We start from the raw sequence: 12,139 nt of genomic DNA on the forward strand, positions 1-12,139 counted from the left end.
GAAGGGTAATTTGGGAAAGACATACCTCATCTCTTGATGACGTTCCCGATGGAGAATTAAAAAATATGTGGTTCCCAATTAATTAAAAATTGACATTTATGATTGCAACAGTGCGGCTTTGACATTTGTTCGGGTAATTAAGACAAACCGAACACACGAAATTGACCTGAATATAAGTCGTTTCTATCCATTCCGGACGCACCGAACGACTTCTAAAAGTTAAAAATTAAAGTGAAGTATTAATAGTTTGATGCATTACTTTTTCTTTTGAACAAAATAAACTGAAGTTTTCAACAGAAATCGTAGGATCCGCCCAGTTTCGCTGATTCTCATTCGGGTCAAGATTTCGGTAAAGATCTCATCTTTTTTATCATTTTGTAGCGTTTACCTGTGCTGGGCGGTCATGGCGGTTTCTGACAGAAAAACCCAGATGAAAATTTTGGGTTTATGCCGGTTGATTTTGATTCTTTGCTGTTATTGTTTAGGGCCAATACAATTGCAGATTTAATCACCATATATTCAGCTAATGAGAGTTTTGGATCGAATTGTAACCATTGTTTCAATTCTAGCAAGAATTCGAAGCTTCCTCGGCAGAATGAGTTGTCTATTTCACTACAGAAGCGTAATCAGATGTTGCCTAGGAACTTAGATTTATACCCTAAGTTAGGTCACAATCACATAGTCATTGTGTTGTATGTGCATAACCATCCTCAATATCTTCGTGTAGCCGTAGACAGCCTGTCGAAAGTCGAGGGGATTAGTGAGACTCTCCTCGTTGTTAGCCATGATGGTTACTTTCATGAGATGAACAAGGTTGTGGAGGGCATCATGTTTTGCCAAGTGAAACAGATCTTTGCCCCATTTTCGCCTCATGTGTTCCCCGAGGGATTCCCGGGTGTTTCATCGAGTGATTGTAGGGATAAGGACGATGCAGTGGCGAAGAAATGCGTGGGGACCCCGGATCAATATGGAAACCATAGGTTGCCTAAGATAGTGTCGTTGAAGCATCACTGGTGGTGGATGATGAACACGGTGTGGGATGGTTTAGAGGAAACGAGGCATCATTCGGGGCATATCCTTTTCATAGAGGAGGATGACTTCATTTTTCCCAATGCATACCGCAACTTGCAGCTTCTTGTGAAGCTGAAGCCTAAGAAGTGCCCAGATTGCTATGCTGCGAATCTGGCTCCGTCTGAGGTGAAGTCGAAGGGGGAAGGGTGGGGGAGTTTAATAACCGAGAGGATGGGGAACGTGGGTTACTCTTTCAACAGGACAGTGTGGCGGATGATTCATAGGAAGGCTGTGGAGTTTTGCTCGTTTGATGATTATAACTGGGATATTACAATGTGGGCTACTGTTTATCCTTCGTTTGGGAGCCCTGTCTACTCGTTGAGGGCACCTAGGACGAGCGCTGTTCACGTGGTTTGCATCAAGGTCAGAGCGATAATGCGGCCTGTATTGATAATGGTGTATTGAGTTTTGATGTCGAAGAAACTGATACAGTTGCTAATATCAAATCGGATTGGGGGCTGCACGTGTACAAGCATCAATCCGGCTATCAAGCCGGGTTTAGGGGATGGGGAGGCTGGGGAGATAAAAGGGACCGTCAACTATGTTTGGAATTCGCCAAACTGTATTGGACTTCAAAGGGCGGTATGGTGTGATTGGCTGTCATTCCTCTACAACCGGCTACATGTGAACGTTAACACGATGCTGTATTCTTTAGGGAAACAATGCGGATTCCATACTCTTCTTGAGCATATCGTTTGAATGCTCCTATATTTGCACGAGATGGCAAGAGCAGCTGCTATCCCATTGATCGTTTGTTATAGAGCAGAGACGAGCTATCTCATGTAAGTAACTTAATTCTACATGCCAAGTGTGTTTTAAATAAATATTTTTTCTTTTGCAATATTTGTTGTATTGTTTGTAATGCTCTAATTTTTATTAAGCAAGATTCAAATTTTGAATCCTATATTTTCTTACTAAAAAGCAAGAGAAAACACTAATCCATTTTTTGCAAATCACAAATGGTTAATCTAAAAATGGTATGCATCCTATCTTTGGCTTCCAATCTATCATAGAAAAAATCAGATTAAGAATTTCAAACATCCAAATTCCAGAAAGCAATGATCACCCTCATCCTCAACCACCCCATAATTCACAAAAAATTGCTATATTTGATCACACATAGGTTCAGTCTCACACCATTATTTGGGCTATAAGCCCTCAAACATTTTGTAATCTATGATTATCAAATTTCCAATTTGAAATACTTATTGAATTATTCAATGGAAAAGGTGAAAAAGTGGGAGCGAGACAAATAATTTTCAAGATTGTGGTTTTGAAGGTTTGATCTCTATTTCAGCTGGCATAGTTTATCAATTTCCCATCCAATATTTATTTATGTGTATGTGCAGATTAAATTGATTTACTTTCTTGTTTTGAATTACTCAGATGCTATTTGAATCTTGAATTTCCGAATCCTAATCCCTAACAGTTGTATGGTGAGCATTTTGAATTAATTTTGATTATTTTCTTGTGATTTGATGATGTACATTGTCTCAATTTTATTGGATTTATATGAAAAACTGTAGATTTAAGGAGGAGGAATAAAATGGGGGTTACATTAATGGAGTTTGGGAATCATATGAGAAAAGGTGTGATGTATCCAATTAGAGGGTGTTTGCATCATCCATTTCTTGTGTTTATTGTGTGTGGGATGATATACATTTCAAGGGTCTTTCCTTTAATGACGCCCTTGTTGCTTTCAGTCTCTCCGGTTGTAGTCTGTGTGGCCGTGTTACTCGGAACCCTATTGTATTACGGACAGAAGAGCATGCACGAGACTGAGAAAGAAATGAAGTCCAAATACGAGGGCGTTTCACTTGGAAATCACAAATTTATCGATTATAATGCTAGTGTTGTTGTTGAGAAGGATGAGAAGCATTTTGTTGAGAAATGTGGTGGGGGTGTTGAGAGGAAGTTGGACGTGGATTCGAGTTTGTTAGGGCGTAACCTAGGTGAGATTCGTGTAGGCGGAGACGGATTGAGTAAGGGGATTTGTGTAGGCGTAGATAGATCAAGTGAGATTGAGTCGGAGAGTAGCGAGAGTGGGGAGGAGAGCGAGGGGTCAGGCGATCATCGGGTGCACACGGGGAAGGGTGAGGGGTCGAGTGAGGAGAAGGAGAGGGAGGGAGAAGGGACTGGAGATGGTGATGGGGAAGTGATGGCTGATCACTATGCTATAATCTCTAAAGTGATGGGTGAGCTACTAGAATCGGAGTTGAAGCACGAGAAATCTGAGGGGGATTCGTGCGATTCCGAGGGAGGGAACGTAGAGGATCGCCGCGAGGATGATAAAGAAGGAGAGGGAGAAGGTTTGGCCTCAGGGTCCGAGAGCTTGTCTCCGGATGACGCCTTGATCGGGGACATAATACCGACGAGGCGGCTCCACCCCCTTTTGGACGAGGATGCTCCGCAGCCTGCTCAGATGTCACATGCCAAGTCCGAGACGTCCCTAAACGAGTGATCTCCAGGATCAAGCATCGGCAGCATTGTGTCGGCTGATGAGACCGATATTCAAGAATCGGAGGCTGTAGATGATGAAGACGATGATGACAACACGGAGGATCACACAAAGTCTGTCATCACTTGGACAGAGGAGGATCAGAAGAATCTGATGGAAGTTGGAAATTCGGAGATCGAAAGGAATCAACGGTTGGAGAGGATTTTAACTAGGAGAAGGAATCGGAGCATGATCCCGGAGATAAACTTGATGGAGTTGGAAAACTCCGATTTCCAGTTCCAAGTAGCTCCTATTTCCACAGCAAGACTGAATCCGTTTGATCTGCCTCAGGACTCAGTCCCCGGCTCGGCTCCTTCAGTTTTATCACAACGAAGCAAGAATCCTTCCGAGTTACCGGATGACTTGATTGAAGAGGATCTGAAAGAAATGGGGGGCGAGTCTCGAGTAGAGATTAAGCCTTCACTAACTCGACAACCCTTCCTTAGAAGGCGCGTCAATTTCTCTGCAATGCCCTCGATCTTTTCCCCGAATATGCTAGAGAGGCGGCCGGTGGCGATTGCAGATGAGTCAGGCTACTCACCGTATAAACGGCAAGCAAGCAGGAAGAGCTCCAGTTCGGAGGAAACAGAATCGGTTGGGTCAGTCGAGAATTTTGAAGACGAGGCAGAAGAAGATCCGGAAGATGATCATGAACCGGTCTCCAATGATGAAGATAGTGCTGATACAAGGGGGCCGGTGGACGATGTTCCGAACAGGGGGCCTGTGTACGACACTGACACAAGCCCAACTGCGGCGGCTAGACTGGATGTAGAGCATCCAGATGATGAAAGAATACAGGTAACTGATACATTAATGCCCTTTACTGGCAATGTCTCCTTCTCATATTAACCAATGCACACTAAAAATGTAGTTGGATTGCTCTACACTTGAGCTACTACTATAGAATTTATCATCCACTTCAACTTGGTATGATGACATTAATAATTTAATATGTAGGAAATTGACAATCATGTGAAAAATCATAACAATTGAAAGTTTGGTGTTAGAATTTTTTAGTCCAGGGTATAAAACATACCTATATTCTGAGTGAAAGTTCGTGTATTTAGAAGCAATTAGCCATTCACTAATAAATCTTAGCTCGGTAATGCAGGTGCGAGATACTCCGTCTGCTCATTAAGAAAAACGCGTTGAGCAACGCAGCATTGCTGCTGAAAACTGTTGTGAGAAAGGCTGAAAGGCTTGATTTCTTGCGTTTTCATATGGTATTTGCACGCAGTTGTTCGAATGCATGTTAAGAATTAGAATGCGCTGTCGTCGTTTGAAATGGTAATAGTCTCGCTTACGTGTGGCGTGGTATTTTCTACTTTGTGCGCCGTTGGTGCATGTTGAAAATGCACATAATACGCCCGAGTGTATTTTAATTAAAGTAAATATAATTGGATCGAATTCGATATATTTTGAAAATAGGAGATAGGATTGACATGGCCCTTGTGTGCAACTGATGATGATCTACTGTTGTCTGAAGCGAATTGGAAGGTTCCAGAGATCGGAGAGTGTGACTGCTGTGCATGTAAGAATTATGGGCAGAAGGGTGGAGAATTCTTGGTTGAATCTGAGGAGGGAAGCAAAGTGAGTTCGAAGATCCCTTCAATGGGAAATAATCCAGAGTGTTGTTACTTGTTAGTGAAGAATCTGTTCTTGTAAGATGAAGATGAAGATGAAGATGAAGATAAGAAGCAGCAGCATCGGTGGTGAAACTCTCTTCCATTTTTGGAATGTAGGGATTATCTTCGAAGCTTTTTTACTACATCGCACAATTTTATCGAAACGCCCGTGCGCACACAGGTGTGCGCAAGGTTGGAGAGAAATGTGCCGTGCGATATGGCTTTATTAGTGTTGTTATGTGCGGGTGTCGTGCGCTTCAGGAATAAAACATGAAATTCAAATCGAATTTGATATTTAAAAAAAAATTACAATAAAAAGGATGAATTGGAACATCAATGCAAAGTTGGGAAAAAAAGAATTGGAAGAGCATGTTTGTCCGTTTATCAATTTGAGAATGTAAATAAAAAATATCTAATTGTCGGTATATGTTTGCTAGTAGTCCTATTTATATAATTACAGAAAATAACTATTTTCCACTTTTTGTCACAAATTTTGAATTCTTTATTTTCAATAAGGTTACAAAAAAGAATGAAATAGTAACGTTTTTGCTTATATAAAAAATTAAATTCAAAATGCCAAAACTTGTGGTTGAAAATGAAGGAAGCAAGAACTTATGAATAAACCAATCACCAAAAACAAAACTTCCCAAAAAAATAAAAAATAAAAATTCAGAATGCTCCTCTACGGTACTGGCGCAAGATGCTCAATGAAATGCCCGAGAAAAGCTCCCATCACCGCGGGAAACACCATAGCTGTCTCAATCACGGCCGCCACCACGGTGCTGATGTTGTCGAGGTGGCGGCGCTAGCAGAGGAGACGCTTTCCAACGTTCCGCAGACGTTATCAAGCGTTTGCGGCCCCAATCAAAAGGATTGTAGGAAAATATATAAAATACAAAAGCCCAACTCGAAGAAAGCGGAGGCTTGCACGAATATGTGCACCTCCACTTGCATTCGAGGCGGTTTCGGGTCCCCCGGAGAAGGCCCCTTGAATATCCGGAGGTATGACTTAGATGCATTATGTACTTACTATAGTTTGGATATAAATAAATGTGATATTCAATACCTACAGACCACTGATTGTTTTCAAGGATGGTTTTCGAAGTCCAAAATATTGGTAAGCCTCTACTACATTCATCTCAATTTTGTTACTCCTTCCATTTATTTTAACACTATATATATTTCACTCACTAAAAATTAGTAGGCATGTTTTTCTCTACTTGTAGTATAATTTGACTCCCTCATTTTTTTAATGCTATGATTTTGTACAGTTGTCAGAATGCTCTGACATTTGTAACTTGATTGGTGATGGAGATGATGGCCCCAGATTCATTCATTTTCTTTAATTTTCAAGAATACAATTATTCAAATACTAAAGACCCCTTTTTTCTAAACATATGGAGATTTTATGATTTTAGTTCAAAATATTATCTTTTAAATTATTCGGTCTCTCACAAATAAAAACGGGTCACATTTAGTTCGAATTGGACGGAAATGGTTAAATTTAACGGTCAACGAATAATAATTGAATTTTGACCGGATTAATATTCAAGTAACTATTTATTATTATTTTTACAAATCAATTAATATTCAGCCGAGGAGAGCGGTGGAGAGATTCAATCACGACGCCGATTTCAGGTTCCTGCACAATTGCATTTCCGATCTCTTCGTGGATTGGTTGAGATCGGATATGGAGATGTTGAAATTGGGGAAATTGAACCGAATTAGCCTCGCCGCGAAATGGTGCCCCTCTCTGTATTCGTCGTTTGACAGAATCACGCTGCTGTGTAAGACCATAGCGAAGAAGGTGTTTCTCGTGGCAGAGTTTCCGGAGTATGAAAGCATGGAGGAGGCGTATTATGCGTATAGAGTGAGGGATCGGCTGAGGAAGGCGTTGCAGCTGCGGAAGGCGTTGTGCCGCTGCGGAAGGCGTTGTAGCTGCCGGAGGTTTACATCGGCGCCAACGATTGGGGATCTCTACCTTACAACAGAGTCGCTTCCGTGGCGATGAAAAACTACATGGAACTATTCTTCATTCATGATGAGGAGAGGTTTCGTGAGTATCTCGGGAGTGAGATCCGGCAAAGCCACTATTGCTGCCGGAGCATTGCTTCCTCACCAGATAATCGAATAGTTGGATGATGAACATGGCGGCGAAGTGGCGGAGCTGCAGTAGAGGAGAATGTTGGATGACATGGCGAAGATTGGGAAATTGAGCAATTGCCTTGCAATCAGTGATGTTTCAGGGAGAATGTATGAGATTCCGATGAAGGTATCGGTGGCACTAGGGATTTTGGTGCCGGAATTGAGCGAGGAGCCATGGAAGGGGAAGCTCATCACTTTCAGCGAAAATCCACAGCTTCAAAAAGTTGGAAGGGGAGAGTTTGAAATCGAAAACTGGGTTTGTTAAAACTATTAAAGGGGGTATAACACTGCTTTCCAGAAGGTGTTTGATGTGATACTTGAAGTGGCGGTGAAAGGGAAGCCGAAGGCGGAGGAGATGATAAAGAGGATGTTTGTGTTCAGTGATATGGAATTCGATGAGGCGTCGGCGAATCCATGGGAGACGGATTATGAGGCGATAGTGAGGAAGTATAAAGAGAAGGGATATGGAGAATGTGTGCCGGAGATTGTGTTTTGGGATCTCAGGGATTCGAGGGCGACGCCGGTGCCGGTGCCGGTGAACCAGAAAGGGGTGGCACTAGTTAATTGAATATTATCCGGTCAAAATTCAATTAATATTCGTTGACCGTTAAAAGGGTCTTTAGTGTTATTCAAAACTAGATTAATCAGTGTTTTATTTTTTACCCATGTAAATCCAGATATGTAACTAATAGACCTCATAATTGAGCTTATGTATCCAAAGATATCATGCACAAGAATGTTCTAAAGACTAATTATGAAGTTCACGTAATTCTTAATAACTCTGTATAATTTGAACTGATTTTATTTGATTTATAAGTAATTGTAATGGTAAAATTGAAAACATCCTAGTAATAAGTAAACAAATGTTCAATCATTAATCCTCTAGCAATCATAAAAAGCAAACACTCTTAATTAATACTACTAATTTTTTAATGACTGTTCTAGTGCTAGCAAGGATATTATTCATATTGTATTTCTTCCATATCAAACCACACATTTTCCTCTTTGCTTGACGATACCAAATTCTTATCGACTTAGAACATATTCTTTCATTATTACCAATTTGCTATGCATACAAATACTTGCGTTTCCAATTCAACTACTACTTTATCATAATAGAATATAATAATATCTACTATGCTTTCTCAATCCAGATACCTTATACACCTACATATACTATTACCAGTACTTATATCAAATTAACTGTTAAAATTTTAATGTTTTAAAATGAATATTAAACTTTATATTTTATACTATTATTTATAGTTTAATACTCATATTTTGCTTAATAGTAGTAATATGATTCATAAATTTTAGTAGTACTCATTTTGAAACAAGTCATCGATCATATTTTGATAACCATTTGTGAAATTAATCCCCAAAAATAAGAATTCAACGTTTCCATTAATTATAACATACTAGTAATATTTAGACCAACTCTGTTTGGTCCATATAGTTTCGGATGTTTAGTTTAGTGGATTAAACCAGACTTATTCTTGTGACATATTATTCGATTAAGGAGACCTAGCCAATAATTGATCAAATAACAATGTCACGTGAAATTAGTCTTGTCTCATGAGTTTTTTTAGCCTACGAAATAATCTTTGTTCAACTACGAAGACTTGGCCAATAATCGATCAAATAACAATGCCACGTGAAATTAGTCCGGTCCGATGAGTTTTTTCGCCTGCAAATTAGTCTCGGATAGTCCGGTCCGTACGCCCTTAAACAACTCGGTAAGCTAACGTAAATGAAATATGTTTAGAATAGAGAGGTTGATGTTAGCTTGCCGCTTTGAAGCCATTAGTGCTGGTCATGGATGGCCCAGTTCAGACCCCTTGTCCTGCCAGGTGCGCCACCCTTGATTGACGATAAATCCAGCACAAACATGCTGTTACCCGGTTTCTCTTGGTGCAACGTATTGCAGTTTATGAGGATCTTCTGGTCGATTTTTGAGACGGTGTGTTCCAGAGGCACGTGGACCGTCTCTGGAGCTTAAAAACGAGCGTACTGATTTCAATATTACGAGCAATAGATTCACATAGTTGATGGAATTAAAAACTCACCTGAGATATTGGTAGCTTTGGCACTCCCATCACTGAGCCCTAACAATTTCTGCAAGATTTGTGAGATTCAATTTCAGTATTATGTTGAAAATATGAACAAACATATACAGTGAAATAATAAGATTTCAATCACTTTGAGATTCTCGTAGCACGTCTCCAGATCATCATTGATCAAGGTATGATCAAAGAGCCCGGGCGAGGTTCCCTGATCAATCTCCGCCTTAGCATTCCGTAGACGCTTTTGGATCTGCTCTTCTGTCTCGGTCCCCCTTTATAATAAAACACGAACTTCATGTCAATAGCACGACAATTGATGAATAGAAAGGTAACAAGACTTGCCTACCTAGCACGAAGGCGTTTCTCAAGCTCCTCGAATGAAGGAGGGCAGATAAATATAAATATGGCCTCGAGAGAGCTAGCCCTAACCGATCTAGCCCCTTGAACATCAATGTCGAGAATGCATCTCTACACAAAATCACGAATCATACATTCAAATTTGAACTAAATGCTCGTCATTTCTCATCAATGAAACAACAATTTGATACCTTTCCTTGGTCGGTAACCACCTCAACCGACTCCACACTCGTCCCGTAGAGGTTCCCGTGAACCGCAGCAAACTCTAAGAATTTTCCATCCTGTATATCTTTCTCCATCACACCACGTTCAGTGAAATGATAGTGGACGCCATTCTGCTCGTTGTTTCTTGGAGCTCGGGTGGTGTGGCTCACTGAGAACCCGAACATCATTGGGAAGTCCTCCATCAGTTTGGCAATAAGGGTGCCTTTACCAACCCCCGAAGGACCACTTATGACAACGGGTATTTGAGCCTCACCCACCACACCTTTACTCCAAGCAACCACTTCACTACCTAGCCTAGCTCTCTGCTCTCTCACAAACGCAGTGTTAACCTAATTAAAAAGTCGAATCACGAGGCATCAAAACTAGACACAACATGTATACATACACCAAAAATCATCAGCTTCACACAAATGATGCTAAAAGGGAGACAGACCTCAAGAAACCAAAAGCAATCGTCTGAGGTCGAGTTACCCCTAATGACCAAAATCCGATCTCCATCCAAGACTATAGCCGAGTGTCCCTTTGACAGCGTAGGCCTCGTCCCAAACACAGTTGGGATCACCCTACAACACAATTCAAGATTCAAAGCTATGTCACAGTGTTCAAACTCAAGATAACTGCACCAACATCATAATTCTCGAGAGACCATTACCATTCGCTCGTGGATTTCTCAAAAATCCGAACTCCAATGGAGGAATCAGATCCATTTCCCATGGCACCAATGACAAACTGAATTAAAATCAAGCAAAGAATAAAAAGACCATTACCAAACAAGGACACTTGAAGCATAGCATTTCATTCAAGATAGTGAATCATCATACTGTTCTATTGCAGCCCATGTTGATGATGGTTTCGCAGCCCTTCGATTTCAAGAGAAGACCATTTGAAAAATCATCAGAAATGAAAGCTGGAGCTTCCCCCTGATCATACACAACACACACATAATTAAGCCCATTTTTCACAAAATCAAATTATCCCCAAATTGTTAAACCATGAACATGAGCCCTCACCATTGATAAAGGCAATCCAACCAATCAACAGATAATCTGTTGCAAGAGAAAACGTAAGAAGACATGATTACATCCACTGCTCACAGCTCTCATGCTCAGCAAAATGCATAAAACCTCATCACACACACACACACACACACACATATATATATATATATATATACACGATTGATTAAACTGAAAAAGGACAAAAAAATACTAAATCAAAGTCTCAAATAACAGAAGACCGAATTGGCCGCCACATAATTTGAGCAATCAAAACAATATTTCATCATATTCAGCTACAAAACCTCAAGTGAAAAAACATAGCTCAAAGAAATTGCAGAAAATCATTTTTTTGCCAGAAAAAAAAAAACTTTGAAAATTAAAATTTGCCACCTCAAATCCACCCGAAAAGCACTGGATCAGAACTGGTAATGCAATGGGGCGTCGAGGCTTCTATTTTATTCTATCTCTTCTATTTTATTCTATCTCTTCTATTTTATTCTATCTCCTTTTCCTTTCCCAATTGATTTATAGGGTCAATCAAAGACGTGATTTTTAAGGCAGGGGAGACTTGGGATTGAGAAAGTTTGTAGAGGTTGCAAGAAATTTTGAGAGGGACTCCCATTTTGGAAAGCAAATGCTATTTGTAATAATAATGAAGTGTGGCATAGAGAGGCGGATTTGCAGTCGTATTCACTGCAATTTGAGGGCGATTTGCCTCTTCTCTATCTAGATTCATTCTCTTTCTAGAATTCCTCCCTCTCTTTTCTTGCTTTTTTATTCTTTTTTTCGACAAGTTGGCCAGAAACGACGGTTTCCTTGAAATTTGACTGTGTAGAAAGTTATAAACAATGCTTAAAACATCTTATTTGGAATATCTTCAATTAGATGCAAAGGTAATTTATTTGACGTGCATAGTTAGTGCGAATGAAAAATATTGAAAAATGTCTGTTATTCTATACTCTATACACAATTTTTATTTAGTAATCCTAAGTTTTAGGATTTGAATCTCCAACCAAAATTGATTATACTTATTAAAGTAGGAGTACCAAACTATTGTTAACGGTATACTTTTTTGTAAGAGCATCTCCAATAGCAATAGCTCAGTCATAGCTCAGCCACAAACTCCTGCTGTCACATCATCAGCACTAAAACTCCTCA

The 12,139-nt window shown here is 40.1% G+C and overlaps 1 protein-coding gene and 2 pseudogenes across 2 annotated transcripts; 2 read left to right on the top strand and 1 right to left on the bottom strand.

The window, feature by feature from the left end:
* Positions 1-185: 185 nt before the first annotated feature.
* Positions 186-5,409, top strand: LOC121768261 (annotated as a pseudogene).
* A 496-nt stretch (positions 5,410-5,905) lies between these two features.
* LOC121766783 lies at positions 5,906-8,117 on the top strand (annotated as a pseudogene).
* A 756-nt stretch (positions 8,118-8,873) lies between these two features.
* LOC121768263 (guanylate kinase 2-like) lies at positions 8,874-11,766 on the bottom strand. Of its 2 annotated transcripts, none has more exons than XM_042164701.1 (10): positions 11,372-11,766; positions 10,994-11,029; positions 10,805-10,903; positions 10,636-10,712; positions 10,417-10,546; positions 9,950-10,312; positions 9,748-9,869; positions 9,538-9,673; positions 9,405-9,453; positions 8,874-9,326 (listed from the first exon to the last, which is right to left on the bottom strand). In XM_042164701.1, the coding sequence occupies exons 2-10, from the start codon at positions 10,994-10,996 to the stop codon at positions 9,142-9,144; spliced, it is 1,164 nt and encodes a 387-aa protein (XP_042020635.1). In that variant the 5' UTR covers positions 10,997-11,029; positions 11,372-11,766; the 3' UTR covers positions 8,874-9,141. The 2 variants fall into 2 exon arrangements, with proteins under 2 accessions (XP_042020635.1, XP_042020634.1); XM_042164700.1 differs by having other exon boundaries at positions 8,874-9,332; positions 11,372-11,760.
* Between the last annotated feature and the right edge of the window lie 373 nt (positions 11,767-12,139).

Source organism: Salvia splendens, chromosome 15, assembly GCF_004379255.2.
Source record: "Salvia splendens isolate huo1 chromosome 15, SspV2, whole genome shotgun sequence".
Taxonomy (NCBI): domain Eukaryota; kingdom Viridiplantae; phylum Streptophyta; class Magnoliopsida; order Lamiales; family Lamiaceae; genus Salvia; species Salvia splendens.

Excerpts from the sequence above, each read along its gene's own strand:
- LOC121768263 (XM_042164700.1), bottom strand. Across the intron at positions 10,713-10,804 it reads ACATGGGCTGCAATAGAACA|TTTGTCATTGGTGCCATGGG; the intron begins GTATGATGATTC and ends ATTTTAATTCAG. Across the intron at positions 10,313-10,416 it reads ATTGCTTTTGGTTTCTTGAG|GTTAACACTGCGTTTGTGAG; the intron begins GTCTGTCTCCCT and ends CTTTTTAATTAG.